Source organism: Carya illinoinensis, chromosome 6 (genome assembly GCF_018687715.1).
Source record: "Carya illinoinensis cultivar Pawnee chromosome 6, C.illinoinensisPawnee_v1, whole genome shotgun sequence".
NCBI classification, from domain to species: domain Eukaryota; kingdom Viridiplantae; phylum Streptophyta; class Magnoliopsida; order Fagales; family Juglandaceae; genus Carya; species Carya illinoinensis.
Window position 1 is genome coordinate 4905915 of NC_056757.1, and position 22796 is coordinate 4928710.

General features: G+C 35.3%; 4 protein-coding genes across 4 annotated transcripts; 2 read left to right on the top strand and 2 right to left on the bottom strand.

Moving 5' to 3' along the window:
• Positions 1 to 122: 122 nt before the first annotated feature.
• Positions 123 to 1765, bottom strand: LOC122313469. Its single transcript, XM_043128516.1, has 3 exons — positions 1184 to 1765; positions 869 to 1093; positions 123 to 721 (listed from the first exon to the last, which is right to left on the bottom strand). The coding sequence occupies exons 1-3, from the start codon at positions 1547 to 1549 to the stop codon at positions 683 to 685; spliced, it is 630 nt and encodes a 209-aa protein (XP_042984450.1). The 5' UTR covers positions 1550 to 1765; the 3' UTR covers positions 123 to 682.
• A 5614-nt stretch (positions 1766 to 7379) lies between these two features.
• LOC122313651 (nitrate reductase [NAD(P)H]-like) lies at positions 7380 to 12205 on the top strand. Its single transcript, XM_043128828.1, has 4 exons — positions 7380 to 8424; positions 8628 to 8768; positions 9133 to 9365; positions 10613 to 12205. The coding sequence occupies exons 1-4, from the start codon at positions 7455 to 7457 to the stop codon at positions 11942 to 11944; spliced, it is 2676 nt and encodes an 891-aa protein (XP_042984762.1). The 5' UTR covers positions 7380 to 7454; the 3' UTR covers positions 11945 to 12205.
• A 4831-nt stretch (positions 12206 to 17036) lies between these two features.
• On the top strand, positions 17037 to 17679 carry LOC122312892 (probable calcium-binding protein CML29). Its single transcript, XM_043127563.1, has one exon. The coding sequence runs from the start codon at positions 17045 to 17047 to the stop codon at positions 17582 to 17584; it is 540 nt and encodes a 179-aa protein (XP_042983497.1). The 5' UTR covers positions 17037 to 17044; the 3' UTR covers positions 17585 to 17679.
• Positions 17680 to 18463: 784 nt separating this feature from the next.
• Positions 18464 to 21060, bottom strand: LOC122312891 (protein terminal ear1-like). The gene is made up of 4 exons (XM_043127562.1): positions 20199 to 21060; positions 19597 to 19710; positions 19329 to 19488; positions 18464 to 19169 (listed from the first exon to the last, which is right to left on the bottom strand). The coding sequence occupies exons 1-4, from the start codon at positions 20912 to 20914 to the stop codon at positions 18993 to 18995; spliced, it is 1167 nt and encodes a 388-aa protein (XP_042983496.1). The 5' UTR covers positions 20915 to 21060; the 3' UTR covers positions 18464 to 18992.
• Between the last annotated feature and the right edge of the window lie 1736 nt (positions 21061 to 22796).

Here is a 22796-nt window from a genome sequence, read left to right on the forward strand (position 1 = left end):
GTGCAGCTAGCTAGTTGAACGTAGTTGGAGCTTAAAATATTTGATAATTCAAAAGTGATCAATGCAATTAGTCAAATATTTATATATGAACCCTGTAATTTGAAATATTCAAATATGGAGACATGATCAGGATCTTGATGAAACCCCCACGTACAACTATATCTAACACAACACATTGGAGATCGAAAATAACGGATCTTTTGATTATTTTCACTAATTAACAAACTTTCCACAATAAGTGCATGGATCAAAAGCAAAAGACAATAATTAGTACCATTCACTTTCAGGTATATATATGCATCTACTTCTTCATCCATGATCTAAGGCACCTTATCTTAGTGAACAATGTTACTTATCGTCCCTTTTACTATCATTCTCTCATCATCGATCCCATGATGTCGTATTAAATTATTGAAAATTATTTATTATATTTCATTAAAAAGATGATGATAAAAAAAAAATGATAAATAGATTTTTCGCATCTTCATTCAGAAAAATTAGTAGGTATTCTTTGAAGATGAATGACATACTACGTAGTACTCTATCGTATCTCCATGCTATATAATAAAAATTACTTATATAAACATTAATTTTAATTGACATAACAAGGAATTATGAGCAGATACCTAAAATACCTAATAATTCATCGACATTGCCGCCATCGATCGTCCATATTTGGCAACTAACAAGATAGTTCCCTTAACCTACACCTTAATTTATTCTGCAAAAGGGAAAAAACGAAGAATTAATTAGACAGTAACGCAATGATCGATGCATATAATTATATCTATACCTGACGTTGTTCATATGACTCTGAAAAAAATGGTAACAAATAATAAACGCAATTCAATGTGTTAATGAGCTTTACAAGGAAGCTGGTAGAATTGCGAGACGATCTCCTTGTGGTGCTTTTTCTCTTTTTGCCGGCACCGATGCTTTCGGAAACCACCGAGAACTGATCTGCGTTTTCAGCGTTCTCTTCAACAGGTACTCGCTCGTATCTCCATTGTCTCCTTGCGCGTTCAAGCCTCCGACGTGACGGACAGCATATACTTGCTGGTGCCATGATCCATTCCCATTTTTCCTGTTCGAGCTTGGCATGCATCACGATTTGTTAAGTGCATTTACCTACATTTTGCTATAATATTTGCATACGAGCGGGGGTAGTCGGAAGAACTTATACCTTGGGCTTAGCCTTCAAATTGTTTCTGGGTAATTGAATCTGATCTTGGGGATCACTAGCAGCAGTAGTACTACTTCGCAACTCTCGAGCGTAGGCAAGGAGCTGAGCCCTGCGATCAGAGTACTCGACTTGCTTTCTTGAGGTTTGAGGCTTTTTGGAAACAGGTTTTGGCTTGGTTTTCTTGACGGGAACCGTCCTCATGAGAGGTGATTGCGTTTTGGGTGATTCGACGTAGACAGAGATAATCACTCCAATATTTTGGGTGCTCGGCTTGCTTGCGTCCATATTGTTGTTCTCTTCCTTTATATTTTGCTTCCCCATTGATCTTGAGATCTCTTCCTTCTGGGAATTAGTTCTCCGGAACATGCAACTCGGGTTAGCAAGAAAAATAGAGCAGATCGGTCTGTAACTGAGCGATTAATGGCTTGGTTTTTATATATGGGATCCTTAAATTGCCATAAATAGATCTGGGCCTGTAATTTGTGCACAAGCGAGCTCAACCCAACAGGCTGAATATCTCATTTGGGCCAAATGACTGGGTGGGTTAATTCGATCTGTCGAAGGTTGCAGTCACTTCTCTCTCTCTCTCTCTCTCTCTCGTGTTGTTGTGTTGGGGGGGGGGGGGGGAGGGGGGGCGTGTTGGGTTTAAGGTTACGGTCACTTGATAAATCTCTTCTTATTATAAAAAAACGTTGAAAATGATATATTAGAGAAGGTCATTAGAGAACAAAGCACGCGTGAAACTTGTAAATGGAAAAGAGCAATAAAAATTATACTTTCGGTCTTAATAGTATGTAAGAAAACTTGAAAAATAATAATAAATCTAAGACTTACATGAAAAATTTATTTTTTTTAATATTGGATCATACCCTTTTTTTTTTTTTTTTAAAGAGAGTCTACGAGACTTGAACATCCTAAAATTGTATTTAATAAATTAACTAGATATAATCCTAGGACACACATTCTCTTTAAAAAAAAAAAAGTAAAATCCAATATTAAAAAATAATAAGGCACTTAACATGCCTCCAAATTATCATGACATGTTACAACACATACAAAAATTGAATTGTTATTGAGTTAAGCAGTGGAGTTTTGTTGATTACAGAGCTGGGATTGTTGTCGTTGTTGGTTTTATTTATTTATATATTTTTATGGGCTGCTGAGGTCATTGTTAAAGAAATTAGTTTAGGAAGATTTTATTGGGGAATTAGTCTGATTTGGTTATTAAATATTAAACTATCTTATCTTATCTCATTATTATAATTTTTTTAAATTTTTTATATAAAATATAATAAATAATTTAACTTTTTTAAATTCTAAAATAAAATTAATATTAAAAAATTATATTATAATAATATTTTATTTAATTTTTAACCAAATATCTCATTTCATCATATTCGAACTATGTAACCAAATGAGGCGGAAAAGATGAACCTATCTAACCAGAAATATCTGTGAAGGTTTCGTGAATCCAGGAGAGCATAAATGCTTACAAAAAAAAAAGTACTAAGCATTATATTACTATATATATGTATAAATACTTCACCAATATATATAAATACAGCACTGAGGAGTGATGGAATTCAAATGGATTAATCATAAGAGATGTTAAAAATATCTTACTAAAGGTTGAGGAGTGTGGTCTGTTAGGCATGTTCCTAGAGGTATAAACAATGTTGCACACGTACTTGCTAATAATGCTGTCTCTCGCTTTGAGTAGTGTATTTTGTTGGAAGAAATTCCTCCATGCATTTGCATTTGTCATTTAGTTTGATGCTTATCAATGAGATCAGACTTTTCTTCCAAAAAAAGATTAATAAATTCTGAGAAATAAGTGGTCTTCAACTGCTTGAAAAGTAAAAGCAGAAGAAAAAATGGCCCCCAATTGGGTACGTAAAACTGGTGAAAAAGGATTGCGCACATTGGATTTGAAACCAAGGCTTTGTTTTTATCTATATATATATATATATATATTAGTGTTTCAACGAATCAGAGTCATGATCTGATACAATGACTCTCATCATACATGTTTGGTGGGCTTCAGAATTTTTATGATTTATCAAATATCGATGAGAATTTCTGGCTATGACAATATGAGATGAGATGATATCATTTTTCAATCCAAACAAGGGCCTAATCTTCTATCAGTTTCGGGTAGAATTTATAAACCACCACGAGAGCTGAGCAAACTTGAGCCACTGGGTCAAAATAAGATCGATGCTGTTTTTGTGGTGTACACACACGACATATAATATATATATATATATATATATATATGTACACACATATATATGAGGTAGGAAAAAAAACAAAAACAAAAGCAAATAAAACCACTTAATTAAATTACTTTTTATGGCAAAACATTTTCATCTTTTTAATTATTTCTGTAATTGTATTTAAGATTTTATATTAATCTTAAACTTTAAAATCATAGCTCCAAACTTAAACGTATACAAAAAATAATAAATAAATAAATTGCACATTCGTTTGATATTAATTATTAAAGTTTATAAATCATGATTTATAAAAAATGTTTTGATTTTGATTTTGATTTTGGTTGAAAAATGCATCAACCTTTTATCTATAAAACTTATTTTCCATTACAGTCACATCAACAACACATTGTTGGATAAGATTCTCCAACCTATATTTCTGATCTCTGATTATCATATATATAGATCACTCATGTGAAGGAAAAGGTTTTAACTGGAAATTAAATAATAAAGAAAAAAAAATCTGTCAAAAACTGTCATTCAAATCTGTGGACCTTATTGAACTTTGAAAATTGACCATAGGTTTTTTTTTCTTCCTTTCTTTTGTAAAGTAGCAGAGACAAATCAAAGGTGGCTCCACAGTTCAACGAAGAGCCAAGTGCATATATATATGGCGTCCCTAACCCTTACCCTAACCCCAGTTGTTGAGTAGTTTTTTCTGACCCTCGATCTCGGCCTCCACTCTCCTGATCTCCACTTTCGTGTCTATAGCAGCTCAATGGTATTGTACGTAGCAGCCCCATGTTTTTTGGGGGCATTGACCATTGGGGGCTCCCATGCGCCACTTCGCAGGTTTCGACTGATCGAATTTTGTCTGCGCCCCTCCACGCACCCAACCACCCACCGATATGCAGTACTCTCAAGTCTCAACTTCGATCGTGACCTTCTCTTTCAACTTGATCTTTGTTACCCATTTGCTGTCCTTTTTCTGCTTATTTAATTCTACTTTGTCTATTACTTGGTAGTAATTTATTCTCTGCACATCAGACCATCTCGTGATGACAATTAGCATACATATATATTATTATATATGCATTCATGGGATCGTAGAGAATCTTCGAGATGAGTTAATTATCTATATAATTTAATTAATAAATGTAAACTTTTCTCCTAAAGATTTATGTATAACCATTTTTACATATCTTTTTATACATTTCAATCATGCATATTGAAAAAAATATCTCATAACCCATTAATTATAATTAAAAGCTCCTTTTGTGGTAGTGGGAGACCATGCTAGATAGCTAGCTCTCGTTGCCTAAATTGATTGGAAATTGGAATACTTAGTACTATAGAATATCCATATATATCATCTACTTTTATTTATAATGGCCTAGATATATATATATATATATATATATATATGTTATACGTGCTAGGTTAAAACATACATGCATGATTAGGTTTGGATACAAAGATGAATTTAACTCATTTTAATTTTTTTAAAATTTTTATATAAAATATAATAAATAGTTCAACTATTTCAAATCTCAAAATAATAATAATATTAAAAAATAATATTCTAATAATATTTTATTTTATTTTTATTTAAACTATCTGATATCATTTCACTATTTAAACAACCTTCTAATCTCAAATTAAACTTCATTATTGAATAATGTGACCATATTTATTCGATAGTACGCAAAGATCGTGACTTAAACCAAAAATCTTGAATTTTCTTATCCATATATTTTGTTTGACTTTCAGTCCATAGGCGAACATTGCTGATTTGAGGTTCCCTCTCATTTATATCTAGATTATCGATGAATGAATTTCTAGTTTATGGATAGCCTATTTACCAAATTATTTTTGATTTTATCATATTTTTCTTGTCTCTGATCTTTAACTCTATATATACATGATGATCTACAAACGAATATAATTTATATATTAATATACCATATAATACACATATTTACCATGTAAAATTCATATAATTTATCTATATATATATATTAATTGTTAGTTGAAACTATTAGATCATGATGTATCATGTGGGATTTTTTTAAGTACACGGTATAATTGATTATTATATATATTGGAATTAGTTGGATTAATTAATTTTATCTTTGATCTCTCGTAATTAAATTACCACTTGACGCTGGTTTACGATAAGAGTGGCAATTTGTGTTCGCGCGTCATTGAAATTTTCAATGGTTAATGAATGATATCATGTTTTTAGTCTAATCTAACAACGATTTGTGTAGAGCAAGTTGTGATAAGAGTCCACGAATGTAAGCAAGAATATGAGAATATATATTTATTCCATTGAGATGGTGAAATGGTGAAACGTTATATATAAACTTCTATATATGAAAATCTTCCTCCATATCATCTTATCATAATTATAAGTTGCTAAGCATTCGGAGTAATTATTACTTAAAATGTCGTTGGCAAGGACGAAACTAGCTAGGGCATTTTGTCTAGAGGGACCATATGGGATTAGAAATATTCAATCCATTATCTCAAGTTATGGAGTCACCAGAACCCCATTATGGTAAAGACCAGGACCATGGAAGGGGAGGAATGAAGGGAATAACTTAAGATAGGAATCAACATATTACCTATGCAAATCATGCAATTGAGATCACTCTGGAGAATATAGAAGGGAGACTGAACTATACTTTCGATGTGGTAAATCAGGTCACTATATTTGAGATTACTCGTTACAACTGGATAGCAACAAAAACACCAAACCCACCTCAAGAGACTAATCGAACAACACGGGTTAACAATCATCAGTGTAATACAGTGCCAACTTGAGTTTATGCACTGACACCTAAAGAGGCAGAGAACAACAATGAAATATTTATCAAATCACATCAGTTTATATATTTATTTTTATTAAATTTATTTATAGTTAAAATATTTCTCTATCTTATTGTTACGTATAAGATGATCGTCCATATTGATGGGTTGTCTTCGTCAATGTTATTAGAAGTAGTACCATTTCCAACCCGAAGCGGCTTGTAGACCAAAGCTACATGATCTCAATAATTTTTACAATAATATATTATCTATAATAAATATATAGTATATGAATAATGAGTTAAACAACTTAATTAATTTAATAAAAATAAATTAAAATATTAAAATATATAAAAATAAGTATAATGTATAATAATAAGTAGCATTTCTCTGCATGTAATATCTCCAATTTGTCCTTTTGTTAGTGTGTGGATATATATAATTGAAAATTTCTTAGGGGCCTGCTACATCCACCGAAGAATGTAGCTCAAGAACCCACTGAATAAGTATTTTCTATTTTTCATTCATTTTTTAATATTTTTAATATTTTTTTTTTAAATAAAAAAAATTACAATATTACTAAAAAAATACATACTTAATCACTAAATTAAGAAATAAATAAAAAAAAATTATTCGGAATACACTTTAGGTGCCGTGTGTGGCCCCAATTCGGAGCAATCGAACGGTGATCGTCTCATGATACCTCGCTGACACCACCCTCCCGAGTCCCCAATGACCCTCCATCATTGGGCTGCTAATAATAACGTACGTAGGCAATTTGGAGAGAGACAACCAAACAAAACAAATTTTAAAAATAATCTTTACGCTATATATTATATATAATTTTTTTATTTTTTTATTCAATAAATAATATATAAAAAATGAGAAATTTGACTGCACATACAGTTAAACCTGTATTATAATTTTCAAATGAGGACCGTACTTAGTATTGTTTATAAATAAATAAATAAAAGAATTTAGTTAATTTAAAATTAAAAAAATTAAAGAAAATTTTAAAAAATAAAAATAAATTTTAACCAGCCCAGCTGGTTATTTCTGAGCAAGTAAAATGCAGGCTGTCAAGGTGGGCCCTTTTGTTTTAGGTGCCACGCATCCCTCCTTATGACCCCTATATATATCTCTGCCGTTAGCACCTCCATTTTATGCTGCAAACTCGGATATGAAGTGATTCCTAGAGAGCGTCTCATTTTTCTTCAGATAAAATATCAACTTTTTCCATTCTCTTCATGGCAACATCCGTAGACAACAGCCGGTTTACACGTCTTCAACCCACCGTTAACGACGTTGTTCTTACCTTCAAATCGGCTCTCAACAACTACCGGCCGTCACTCGACTCGACTGTCGTGACGGCAGAAGACTCTTCGAGCGAGGATGAAGATGGGAACGATTTCAGAGAATTGGTAGAGAAAGGTAACGGCGAAGTGGAGCAGTCGACGTTGGATCCGCAAGACGCAGCGACGGCGGATAGTTGGGTAGAGCGCAACCCGGCCATGGTCCGGCTCACGGGGAAGCACCCATTCAACTCGGAACCGCCACTGACCAGGCTTATGCACCACGGGTTCATCACCCCGGTGCCACTTCACTACGTGCGCAACCACGGGCCGGTGCCCAAGGCCAGGTGGGAGGACTGGACCATCGAGGTCTGCGGACTCGTCAAGCGACCCAGCCGGTTCACCATGGACGAACTCGTCACTGAGTTCAAGAGCCGGGAGTTCCCGGTCACGCTGGTCTGCGCTGGAAACAGACGGAAAGAGCAGAACATGGTGAAGAAGAGCATTGGATTCAACTGGGGCGCCGCAGGGATCTCCACTTCGGTGTGGCGAGGTGTACTCTTATGCCATGTGCTCAAGCGGTGTGGGATCTTGAGCCGCAAACGTGGGGCACTCAATGTGTGCTTCGAAGGGGTTGAGGACTTGCCAGGTGGCGGTGGGTCCAAGTATGGGACCAGTATCAAGTACGAGATCGCCATGGATCCGTCGCGGGACATCATGTTGGCGTACATGCAAAACGGTGCGCAATTGACGCCGGACCACGGATTCCCAGTGAGGATGATCGTTCCGGGATTCATAGGCGGGCGAATGGTGAAATGGCTGAAGAGGATTATTGTGACGACCCGAGAATCCGATAGTTACTACCATTACAACGACAACAGAGTACTTCCTTCACACGTTGATGCAGAGCTAGCGAACGCCGAAGGTGCCTTGCCTCTCTTTTTGCGCACGATTCTGACCCAGTTTTTTCAAAGCATGGAATGAAAATAGCCTTTATTGTATATTCTTATCTTTTTTCTACTTTTCCTAAACGCTTTTCAATTGAATCGTGTGAGTCAAATTTCTTGTGTGAGTTTTAGGAATTTATCTTAAAATGGCAAGACGTGAAATGATTTGGGGTTTGTGCAGCTTGGTGGTATAAGCCCGAGTACATTATTAACGAGCTGAACATAAACTCTGTGATGACGACGCCATGCCACGAGGAGATCTTGCCCATAAACTCGTGGACAACGCAGAAGCCATACACTTTGAGGGGCTATGCATATTCTGGTGAGTTCTTGATCCTATAATATCTTAACTAACTCTTTTGTTTACTCTTAAGACGGCAGCTTTGCTCGCGTGCATGGGTCTCGACTCTCGTATTATCATTGAGTGGCATATAAAAATATTCTGTGATCTCATCGCTTTTTCTAAGAAAATCTGTTTTGTATAGAGACTTGGCTTTTGCATCAATTTCCTTGGAACTTGGAATTATTAATAATTATCACTTTTTGGAACGATGTGTTTTATGTTGGTTAGTTTCTAAAACCAGGGGCGGCGTGATAAATTAACCTTGGTAAAAAAGTGTACCTGCTTTGACTAGGGAGAGCTTTGAGCAGGAATTAATTATTTCTCTTATTTTATTCGTACCCAGGAGGTGGGAGAAAAGTGACTCGTGTCGAGGTGACTATGGACGGTGGAGAGACATGGCGGGTGTGCGCTATGGACCACCAGGAGAAGCCGAACAAGTACGGCAAATATTGGTGCTGGTGCTTCTGGTCGTTGGAGGTGGAGGTGCTGGACCTGCTTGGAACCAAGGAGATTGCCGTTCGAGCCTGGGATGAGGCCCTCAACACTCAGCCCGAGAAGCTAATTTGGAATGTCATGGTGCGTCCATACCTTTCCCCTCATACGTTGCCTTTGCTTTGAGTGCCACTGTAAAAATGACTTTTTTTATCAACTAAATTAAATATGAAAAACATAAAATATTTGTCAAAATTTCTTTTATAACTATTTTATATTTTTTACATCTAAAAAATAGCATCGTAAATTCTTTGAACTTGTTTGGGATTGAGTTTAAAAATTTAAAAAGTACTTTTAATTGTTTAAAAGTTCTTTTAAAAAAAAATGATATATTTTATAAATTTATAAAAAATATTTTAATCATTTGAAAAAATTGAAAATTTACTTTCTTTAAAAAGTACTAAACTGAAGTTTTTATCAAAAAGCTTAAACAAATAACTGTATATTTTAAAAAAATTAATATAACTAATTTTAAAAATACTTTAGAGACATAATTATTAACAGTAAATAACTTTTTAATAATAAAATTTATTAATTAAATTAAAAATTATAAATCTTAAAATTATAAACTATATTTTCTATAATTCTAAACATGTACTTAGTGTTCCACTTTTTTGTTTTTTGCTTTTATTGGAGATCCAGTGGTTAGTTTGATGCTGTCGGCAGGTCTTCTGATAAATTTTCTACGAATGGTTGCGTGAAAAGTAGAGTGATCGTGTACCATTGGTTCCAATGTCACATTGGATCCGTCCTGCTTGCCGCCCCTACAAGAGTGGGGAGTTTCTGTGCTTTGTCAAACCAAAAAATGTATATATATCACTATCACTGCAATATTGGGACCCCTACCGAACTATATATAAAAAAGAGGAAAAAGGCTTCACGTATCTTACCCTTTATACATTCATTGTTGGTGAATGATTCTAGGCCGACCATATTTAATTTTGAGAAATGCTATAAAAAATTATAGAAATTGTGAATGTTATACGATTTTATTATTAAAAAATTAATTTTTTTTATAAATCTTATATTTTTCATTTTTTTAAAATAATTATATGGTGCGTGCATCTATTATTTCTTTTTGTTTTTTATATTTAAAGGTGAAAATGCTAGCAACTCAGCCTAAGAGTTGGTGCAATATTCATAATAACGACGAACCAAGTTTATAGATAGTCGGAGATATCGGTTGCATTGTACGTAGAAAGGAGAAATTATTGAACTATCATGTCACAAATTTTCCAAGCATTTAATCGCTGATAGATGTAGATGCCGATAGGTTTGACTTGAGGCCTTCGTTGTGTACTGATTTATACTAGTATTCCATTAATGAACAGGGAATGATGAACAACTGCTGGTTCCGGGTTAAAACAAATGTGTGCAAGCCACACAAGGGGGAGATTGGAATCGTGTTTGAGCACCCAACTCTTCCCGGAAACCTGTCCGGTGGATGGATGGCCAAAGAAAAGCACCTCGAGAAATCATCCGAAGCAAACCCATCCCTCAAGAAGAGCGTCTCATCACCCTTCATGAACACTTCCTCAAACTTGTACCCACTGTCTGAGGTTAAAAAGCACAGCTCGGCCGATTCAGCTTGGATCATTGTCGACGGCCACATTTATGATTGCACCCGGTTCCTCAGTGATCACCCCGGTGGTACCGACAGCATTCTCATCAATGCCGGTACTGACTGCACCGAAGAGTTTGACGCAATTCACTCCGACAAGGCCAAGAAATTGCTCGAGGAGTATCGAATAGGCGAGCTGATCACGACGGGTTATGCTTCCGACTCGAACACCTCGTCGCCCAACAGCTCAGTGCATGGCGCGTCGAATACATCCCACCTTGCTCCCATCAAAGAGACTGCGCCACTAAGAAGTGTGGCGCTCATCCCGCGTCAGAAAATCCAATGCAAGCTCCTGGATAAAAGATCAATATCCCATGACGTACGGCTCTTCCGGTTTGGATTACCATCCGATGGCCAGGTCTTGGGTTTACCGGTAGGGAAGCATATATTTTTGTGCGCAACCATAGACGAGAAGCTGTGCATGCGAGCTTACACTCCAACGAGCACCGTCGATGTAGTCGGCTACTTTGATCTGGTGATTAAGATTTACTTCAAAAAGGTGCATCCAAGGTTCCCTAATGGAGGGCTCATGTCACAGTACCTAGACTCACTTCCTCTAGGTTCGGTTCTAGACGTGAAGGGTCCATTGGGTCACATAGAATATACTGGCCGCGGCAATTTTTTAGTACATGGAAAACATAAGTCTGCCAAGAAGCTAGCCATGCTAGCAGGTGGGACAGGGATCACACCCATATATCAAGTGGTTCAGGCCATTCTTAAGGACCCAGAGGACGAGACAGAAATGTATGTGGTCTACGCGAATCGCACCGAAGAGGATATCTTGCTTAGAGAAGAGCTTGATGCTTGGGCTGAGAAATATGACAGATTAAAGGTGTGGTACGTGGTGCAAGAATCTATAAAGGAAGGATGGCAGTACAGTCTGGGAGTTATCACGGAGAGTATTCTGCGTGAGCACATCCCAGAAGGAACAGAGGATACTTTGGCGTTGGCATGTGGGCCCCCGCCGATGATTCAGTTCGCCGTGCAGCCAAACTTGGAGAAGATGAATTATAATATTAAGAATTCGTTGCTGCTCTTTTAAAGGATATTGGAAAAAAAAAAGTTCAGAAGGTGATGAGCAGCATGAGCTGAGACGAGGTTGTATATACTGCGTGTAATCCTGCATTCTTTTTTCCATTAAATTGTCTGAATACGTTTTTAAGGCGGCCGCTTTTCTATCGGTTACCCTTAACTAAGGAAAGCTTAAGTTGTACCCTTTGCAGAATTTCTGATCCAATGGGGGGTTTCATGTTGAGTACGATATTTTATGAAAAAGGTAATAATTTCATTGTTTATTGTCTAATATAATACTCGAAGTCATGCACTGATCTGTGTCAAGTAGCTTGGGAATCTGATCGATCGAATGTTTCATATATGAATAATGATAGTTTTATCACTTTTTTTAAATTTGTAATTTAAAAAAAAAAATTATTTAATGATTAAAAAAGTGACTATCAATAAAATTATATATTTTTAAATTTTTTTTAATGATTAAATATATTAAAAAAATAAAAAAATACATTACAAATAGTTAAGTGGTGGTATAAGAGTGGCAAGTCCATTACCCTTTCTTATATTGTGATGCTCTGCTTCTCTCGCATCTAAACCTGTAGTAGTGGGGCTTCCCACGAATGACTGCCCAAACTCATGTCCCACTCCAGATCTGTGGTGTTGAATTTTCAACGAGTAAAGTTATAAATGGCTGAAGATCATGAAATAGCTTGGTTTGGAGTGCATATTCAAGATCAACTTATTTACCAATCCAATAAATTATTATTAACGAAACCCTATAAATATCATAAGCGAAATATCAATGATCTTTTGTTTATCATGTATGCATGCATGCATGTATAGGGACGTAAATAAATTAGTTTGTTCTATAGCTCGCTCGGTACTCGCTCGGTTAAATTCAAATCGAACTCGATTAGTGATAAAAAAAAGTAGATATCCACTCGATATGTAAATGATAAATACCAGATAAAATTCGACTCAACTCGACTAAAACTTGTTTAGGCTCACTCATTTATGCTCGAATGAACTCGTTAGCTCGACTCGATTAAAACTCATTCATATATTGATAAATATATACACACACCTATGCATGTATATATGTATTAGATAATAATATAAGAATACTACTTTTATAATTAAATATATAATATGTATTCTAATTACTTATATCTATATAGTGAATATGCTTCATAGATATATTTTATAATTTGTATAATAATTAGTCGATAAAATTTAATAATTTCATATACTAGTATGTGGGAACCATATATGAAATAGATATATACTATCATATTAAGTGTATGTATTAATAATATATGTAGGCATATAATATATTATTATTTTGGATAAATATCAACGAGTTAGATATTAATTATTTGTAAATTTTTTAAAATTTTATAATTTAGTAGAGGTTCTACTTGTTAGTTTTATAAATTCAATATTAGTTTTTTTTATTTATTTAATTTATTAATTATAAAATCTTATTAAAAAAAAAACAATTCAAATTCGAGCTCGGCTCGACTTGAACTCGTTTGTAGGACGAGCTCGAGTTGAGAGTTTAGTTTATTGAGTCGAGTTTGATCAAAGAATGAAAAAAATCTCAAATTCGGGCTCGAGTTTGAATATTTTGAGTCAAACCGAACTCAGCAAGTCAAAAATCGGCTCGGCTCTATTACAGCCCTACCAGCATGCATAGATATGTATACAGAGATCATTGCTAATTAACTTAAAATAGCCTGGCCTAATTGGTTTATACAATATTGATGCATGTCTCATTCAAAAGGTTGCATGACCAAGTAAACCAAAGGTTATTTTGGCAACCGCCGCATCCGAGAGCTATGCGATCGAGCGTCCGCAGCTTTCAGGGTGAGCCAAAGAGCAACCATACAAATTTGACCCCCTAGCAAGCTTGTTGTTTGGCGCTTGGAAAGGTCATCTTGGGATAGTTATTTCTAGAGTTTCCCCGCGCGCAACAACGTGGCCCCTCCTCCCCTTTAACTTTAGCCCAATATAATATTCTCAGTTCATCATCATTATATTACTATATAGATATTATTAAATACATATAGAAACAATATGGTAGAATAAAATAAAATTAAGAATCTGTGTTTGTAAGGTATCAACTTGGGTAATCAGATTCTGCTGTTTCCCACCTTGGGTTGAACCATGAACCTTTATGTTTTGATCCCTTTAAAAAACTCCCAGTTTATAGGGCAAAAACGACAGGCTAGGGTACTGTATAACTCTTTTCCTATCTTCATATTATAATAGATATATATTCCCCCACCAATATCCGAAGTAATTTTGAATTGTTTTGTACCTTACAATCTAATTTATATTATCAGTTGTTTATCCCTTTTTCTTAAAATGCTGACATACATCATTCATGACCAAGGACTTGGGGGCCAAAATCTTCATGTACATATATAATTTAAAATTGAACATAAAGGAGTAATCTTCAGTCCCGATCGAGAGATGCAATATTATTTCTATTCATAAACGAACATAAAATAAAGAGTCTACAAGATACAGCTGTATTTTTCACATCTTTATATACCAAGCTTTTTACAAATAGAGTAGATGCATGATTTGTGTTAAAAAAATGATATATATAGCTGGCTACAAAGAAATTTCACAAAGAAAAAATTTAATTACATTGTGTACTAATATATGTAACAATCTATTATTATTACTTAAAAAATAAATTTTATTAAAAATAATACTAATTTAAATTTTAAATATAAAAAAAATTAATATTAATATGTAGATTAATATACGACTTTATTTAGATGTAATAAAATTTTTAAAAAGAAAAAAAAAAATAGACCCATGTTTGGAAAAGAACTCTGAACTCGGACTCATTTATAAGGCTCCTGTTCGAAATGAGTTATGATGGGCCACGACAGCAAGAATTGAGCGCGGGTTACTGCTGAGACTGGCCCATAGGGGACGGACATACTGTTAAAAGAGACCCGGCACAGAACGAAAACAGTAGCTGAGCAGGGACACGGACGGGACATCAGGAAAAGAAAAGAAAAGAAATCCACCAGTTATGGCAGAGTCCAGTTGGTCCCCAAACAACAGCTGCATCTGATTGAATAGAGTTTCTACAATTATTAATGATTGTTGACCATAATTTAGGGATACGTACACGCCATATATTGGCAGCAAATATGGCCTACCATGCCACTAAAATGACCCGAAAATAAATACGACCTTTCAACCCATGAACATTCATATGCCAATACCAAATCCTTCACCCTAAGACTTTTTGCTTCAAATTGAGGACGACGATTCAGATTGATCTATAAACATAGCAAAAATTCTATTGCCATAAATGGGATTAAGCATGTAACACATATTTTCGTAAGAAAATATATAGTCATAAAGAGATTACACAAAAATTAATTTACAAATTAATATAATCTGATGCAGTACGTTAGATTATAAAATTATTTTTATTATAAAATAGATCTAATGAATCACATAAAGTCATTTAAATTTATAAATTTAACTTTATGTAATCTATATACCGTAACACTTCTATTTCTTTTTATTAATGCATAACTCACATTATGATATCTCTTCATTAAAAAAAGTACATACTTATCATATACTCAAAAGAATAAATTTCAGCTTTTTTATTGAGTTTGAAAATAGTTCTTCCATTTTACTACAAAATTTGTCCTTGAATGGATTTTGACGGTTTAAAATGTACACACCTAGACGTACATGTCGACTATGACAGCGGCATAGGTGAAGATCCTCCACTTGATAGAATTTTACGTGGGTTTTTAAGGTATTTAAATTGTGCCAACTTATCTCTTTTTTTTTAAATAAAAAATAAAATTGAGAGCCACTAGAAAAAGAAAGAAATTATTCTCACCGCATATTTTATGAAAAATTTATGAAAAGTACCTCTACATTTTATAAAAAAATTATAAATATGTGGTGTAAAAATAAATAGTGGCTAATACATACCACTTCTCATAAAAAAATCTATTTGACAAACTCTATAAATATGCCCTGTAATAGATTTCCATCGCCAGGATTCAGCCATACGATCAGATACTTCAAATAAAATGAAGTTGAACATTTTATTTTTTTGCTACTTTTACTTATTTGATGTTGTAAAATGAGTGGCACCACAATCACCGTTCTAAGCGATCGATAGTTGTTTTATGTGTTTTTTTTTTATATATATTTTTTAACACTTTAAATATTATCATTTTTTAAATACAACATTATTAAAAAAAATATTTACTTAATCATTAAGTAAAAATAATTATAAAAAAAAGGTCAACGGTAGCCCTAGCATTTTGCTTGTAAAATATAATCTTCGTTTAAGGGCTAATTTAAATACTACTAGTATTTAGAGAATACTTTACCGCCGTTCATTATTTTATTATTATTTTTTATTTACTTTTTGTTATTTCTTATTTCTATTTACTACTCTTTAATATTTAATCATTATCTTTTTATTAATATTTACAGAATATCTAAGATCACTTCACTACCCAAACATAACCTAAGTACTGAAACTTTAAGATATTTCCTCTCGTGCTATGGTAGTAAATGAAAACTAATTCATGATAAATAGAAAATGAATATAATTCTCCTGCTCCTATATTTTTATGATCAATTTTTTTTCATTCAAACCACCAGCAAATGCTCGTGAGCCAAGTTGCTATGATTTCGTCCGCCAATCTTAAAGGTTTCCCACGTTATGCTCTCGCGTGGTCCAATTTTTTTTTTCTTTTATTGGAACTGGGTGCCCAAGAGACACAAGTGTAACTCGGATAATTCAAGTAAAAATCTCCAATTCGATGGCTATTAGAGATTGTTCACACTTCAAGAGATTTAAACCTTAGACGTAGGGAAAGCGTACCTCCAAGCCCGACGCTTTTACTACTTGAGAGAATTATGCATGCAACAAGTTGATCATCCAAGCCTGGAATTAAAAGCCAGTTAACATCAACTGTAGCAATCAGAATAATATTATTCCCTACAAACTGATGATAACAACGAATAACATATGAGCATAAGAACCTTTACTTTTTTCAACTTTATGTGGACCAAAGGAGAATGATGCCATCCGTGCACCTTTAGCACGCCCTATTTATAGCAAGATATGAGCTTGAATATAAAGACACAAGCTCTTGCTGCACTATCTCTAAAGCTCTTCCAATCCATGGCTCAATCCCGCCCTGCTCGTGTTGAAACAGAGACACTCAACCATGTCTTAAGTCTTGTGGAAGCATTCAGAGCTTTCGACGCGGACAATGATGGGGCAATAACGGCTGCTGAGCTCAGTGGCATCATGGGATCACTTGGGTACAATCCGAGTGAACAAGAGATAAGCGAAATGATGCAGAGGGGAGACACTAACAAGGATGGGTTGCTAACCATGGAGGAGTTCTTGGAGCTGAACACGAAGAATTTGGAACTTGACTCTTGGGGAGATCTCCTTAAAAGGTCTTTCCAAGCTTTCGATGATGATGGGAATGAGGCTTTGACAGGAGAGGAGCTATTTGGGGCGATATCGAATCTCCAGCCCATAGGGACGTTGTCTCTGGAGGATTGCCAAGCTATTGTTGCTTCCATGGATGTAGATGGCGATGGAGCTGTTAGCTTTGAGGATTTCAAAGTTATAGTCAATTCCCTCCTCTAGATTCTCATGTTCTCTATGCCAGAGATAAAACGAGTGTTAACTAAAAAAGGGTTAATGGCGCCTGCGTAACAAAAATAAATGGGGATTTTATGTCATCCATCAAGCTGCCGAGGTTCACACTTCACACACCAATCAATTCACATAGCTGATGTGTTCTTGTGCGTACCATATAGATATTACCATCTCCGAATCACCATCTAATACCTAGCATGCTGCAAGAAGGATTTTTTTTTTTATTCTTTTTACCTTTTCTCATATGCAATATATGCCTAAAGCTTTTTACACAAGCAAAGCTGAGCATGCTTGTTTATTTTTTAATTTTCAGAGAAAAAGGGTACCAAATTTAATTGATAAGCCTCACTTTTACAGAGGAATACTGTAAAATTACGATCAAAACAATTGCAGTTATAGATAATCATAAAATCCCCACCCATGTATTAAAAACAGTATCAAATCCAGTCTAAATATGCTTTGTACTCATACACAACTTTAACCCAGCTAATTAACGAGTTATTTCAATTTAATTAAAACACATAATTTGACAGTCAGCAGTATAAATAGTAACTAGCAATTTCCTTAAAGACATGGAGTACGTTCATGGAGATTGCGATCACACTTTTATGGGGTTCTTTCCTTGCTTTCTTTTTATCTCTCTCGGCAGATTGTAGTAATAAGCCTGTATAAAGGAGTAATGCAATACGAGATTGGAGATTTGGGACACAACTTTCGAAAATAATGGACAAATTCAAAAGAATCCCCGTATCCATAAAGCCCGTTTCAATGCAAAATTTGCTTGCTCCTATCGAACTTTAAAAATCCTGCACGCTATAAACCTTGCCTAAGAAATGTAACTACTGCGAATAACAATTAGAACCGATCGACCAGTAAATTAGAAGTTGATACGTAAATCTTGAAACAAACCTCAAAATCGTACATGACTTTAAATATACAACGTTGGTCCTCCCATATATGATAGAGAGATCATCCTAAAACAAACATAATCAATTTACATCCACAACGTCGACAATTTACCTAAACCCATGTTTCCAATTCACCCCAGAAGATTGGGCGATTACCAAACCCTTCTCCCAGGGGGAGAATGAAAACACCGAAGCTCTGAAGCTGATCATCTCCCGATGAAAGAGACAGTCGAAAAATAAAACATACACCGAGTCGTGAACAATATATATATAGCCCTTAACCGAAAAAACGACACAGTTCAGTTCCCCATGCAACTAACAAAGTCTAGCATTCAACGCCGATTGCTAGAGAAGGCAAAGCCAGATCCTTATGAAAAACTTCCGATCGGGGACAATCTTCACCACACAGCAAGGATAAAAATACAGGTGAACTAGAGGAAGACAAGAGAGTAGACTAAACGGCGGCGCTAAGTGGACGTTCCACTGTTTCAGGAACACTTCCTGAGACGTCTCGGGGGTACCCGTGCTACAAGCACGCCAACCGTTGTAGCCACGCTGTCGTTCGACGAACCGTCCCTCGGTGGGTGTAAAACCACAGGGAGGAACGAATGACGATCACACCAGAAAAGTCGGTTCTTGAAACTGTTTATTAGGGCTTCTTTCCCCTGCATAAATCAGCCCCCAGGCCCCGTAGAAGGGAAAGCGGATCATATATACAAGAACACATGATAATGAATTACTTTATACCATACACCGCTATGTAAGCGCTTATACGAAAGTTGTGTGTTGTGGATGACAGAGGAGAGAATGCATGTATAACAAACCTGAAGCTCGGCAAGAGTAACTTCACAAGTTTTGCTGTTCTCCGAGACCATCCATACGTGTTTGTGGAAGGAGTTGAAGAATTTGAATGCAGCAATAGCGTTTGTGAAATTCACAAAAGCGTACCCCAAATTTGAAATCTTACGCTGATACCAAGATTTCCTACAAAACACATCCAACAAAATTGAAAAAGGAAAAGAAAAGAGGTAACTGTATGGACAAAATGGTCAGCAAACGATCGAACTAATCGCTCAAAGTGTGGCAACGTACATGAAATCCATCGGCAAGTAGACAAAATCGTACGCGGACTTGCACGTACGCGACTCTGATTTCAGATTCTCATCCTTACAATGCTTGTCTAGTATAGCCATCAAGTCATCCCTTCTGCGCATTGACACAAGACATGAGGATGTTGTAAGCTGGAACCCTTACATCTCTGAATTTCAAACAACTCCACCCCCCCTTCCTTTCCCCCCTTCCCAACAAAAAATAAATAAATAAATAAAGATGGTGAATGGGTTGGACGTACGTAGTAGAAAGGAAGAGTCACGGACATCAATTACTGAGCCCTATGCGATTATCCATTAGGCAATAGAGATGACAACAGAAGAACTACCGAAGGTCCCACCAAACAATGACTTCCCCCATTCTAGTAGAAGAATACTAAAGGTTAATTTACTTGGGGAAGAGTCGAAGACTAGTTTCCACAACTTAATCATAAATGAGAGCGACGCAAATTAAGCACAGAATAGGATGAACCCACAATTACAGTAAAGCTCTAAATTAATTAGTTAAAATCAGCAAACTAGCCAAAGTAACAAATGCGCATGGTCCCCGCATGCGAGAGGAAAAGAGAGAGAGAGAGAGCCCACTTAAATTGGTTGGGGATGTTCTTGATCATCACAGTGGTTCTTTCAGTGCTTACGACTTCTTCCACCATGCCAGGGAAGGGAATAATGCGACCAAAACCACCGCTCTTCTTATACGAAGCACCCCTCCTAAATTGTTCGTCCATATCCTTGCATGCTGATCTTGAGCCACCAACACCGCCACCACTGTTCCCATCGGACGTGCACATGTCGGAGTTTTTTAGGCCCTTCTTGGGCATCCATAATTTCCCTCTGCGACTCACAGTGGACTTTCTACTTGAAAACCTCGGTCTAAGCAGCCGCCCCCTTGGACTTCTATCCACCGTCACCCCACAACCAAAAGTTTCCTGCACCTCGAGAGCATTCAACTTCTCCGCCACCGTTTCAACCTCACAATCGTTCCCGAAACAGCCAACAGAATTTGAAACCTCATAAACAGGCTGAGGCTGTGAGCAAGTATCGTAAAGTACCGATCCGTCCGATCCATAAGGGCCGGCTAAAGGATACCCATAAGTTGAGAGGTCGTGGAATCTGTAAACAACCGGCTGCCACGACTGAAACGGGGATGGCAGGAGCGGAAGCGGTGGAGGGTGGGAGAAGCCTATGATTGTGGGGAATAGTACCTTCTGTTCAGGCCAGAATGACTGGGCGTTCGGGTTCAAGAGACTGAACCGTTGGTTCATGCCGCTATGGTTCCTAGCAGACAAAGTGGAGGCCATGTATATGTCGTGGATTCTCGAACAGATATATATATATTAAGCTTCGGACGATTGGAAGGTGGCTTTACCGCCTCCAACTTATATCATGAGGCAGAAAACGCCGAGGGAATACGATCGATAAGCACGTGAAGCTAGCACAGCAGAAGGCGTTTCGCATGTGGATCGGACGGTGTGAAATTGCTATTAGGAGAGAGAAGGGAGGGGGGGGGGGCTGTTTCTGGGGAGCACAACCAAGTCTGGTACGAAAGGTAAGGCTTGTGCAGACTTGTCTTTCACATTTCCGGGGCAAAAATCTCTGCAACGTTGAATGTTGGAATAAGAGATACTCATTATAGCCAAGAGAAAAAACTGAGATACTCATAAATGCTGCCCGACAAATCCAAGAATGCTTTGGCGGCGCAACATATTTCAGAGAGAAAAAACTTTCATGGTTTCGGTCCCAAGTGCAATTCATCTGCTCCAAGAGTCCAGAAAGCGCCCAAAAAATCAAAACATGCAACAATAAAAAGAAAAGAAAAATACAAAGATATGGAACTTCTACGTGATATAGGGTTTAGCCCAGAAGTTATTTTTCTTTTCGTTACGCATCAGCATTAACATTGATTTATCTATATATATATATATATATAATCACATTTTTTAGGGATTCATTTTACTATTTAAAAAAAAAACTTTCATATTGAATTATAAATTTTAAAGTCAAAATAATAATATTATTATTAATATTTTTCTTAAAATTAGGAAAGAGAAAAATTATTAAAATAAAATTCCTAGTAGTGAACAGTATATTTGTAAAAATGAAAAATTACCGTCTATAGCTATATTTAAATTAATATATGCAGTTATTAAAAAAATTACATGTGCATAATTTAATATAATCAATTTAATAGTTTAATTATATAAATATACGTTTACATGAAACTATCTAAAGTGCAATCATCATGATATCTGATGGGGGAAAGAGAAAATGGATCTGATTTTTATTTTCCTATTTACTTTTCTTCTTAGTCGGCCGATATCGTACGTAAACGCAAGGAGTAGGCACCACGCAGTTCTGATTTCGAAAAAATGATCCATTTTTCCAATTTGCATTTAGGTTTCATTTAGATTTAGAAAACTTTTCACCTCATTTATCTTATTATTATAATATTTTTAAATTTTTATTTAAATTTTTTCATAAAATATAATTAATTAATTAATTTTTTCAAATCTTAATTTAATATTTTAAAATTTTAAAATAATAATAATATTAAAAAATAATATTTTATTTAATTCTCATCTTTCATTTAAAAGTATTTATTTTATCTATGAATTCATTCCAATTTGCTTTTAGATTTCCTTCATAATTTTTTAAGGAAGCTTATAAATTTGTAACAATTGGATAGGGTTTTTAATCAATTAAATTGGGGTTTTTAATCATTTCCCTTCCTTAAGTATAGGAAAAAAAATATTATCTATTTATAAAAATCATTTTTTTACTTTCGAAGGATAATGAATATATTTTCTTTTAATAAGAGTTTATCTTCTTAAAATATTTTCTATCTAAAGTCACGCTACACATTTTCCCATATTCCATTTCAGCCCTATTTTAAGACGTGGATCGGCATTTAATGGACTGTACGGTGGAATGGACATTTCATAAATGCGGATGTCTGTTTGATGTATTGGAACTCTAAGGTCGCTATCAAAATCCCCAAAAAAAGCCACAAAGCACGATTTACCTTTCAGTTTTTTTTTTCTTTTTTTTTTAAAAAATTTTGTTTTCTTCATTTTTTAATGCACAAAAAGGACACGTACCTGAAGATCGCAATCTGCACGTTTTTATGCTCAGGGTTGCATTCATCCATATAAAACCACACTGAGTCTCAGAAAGGACAATGTT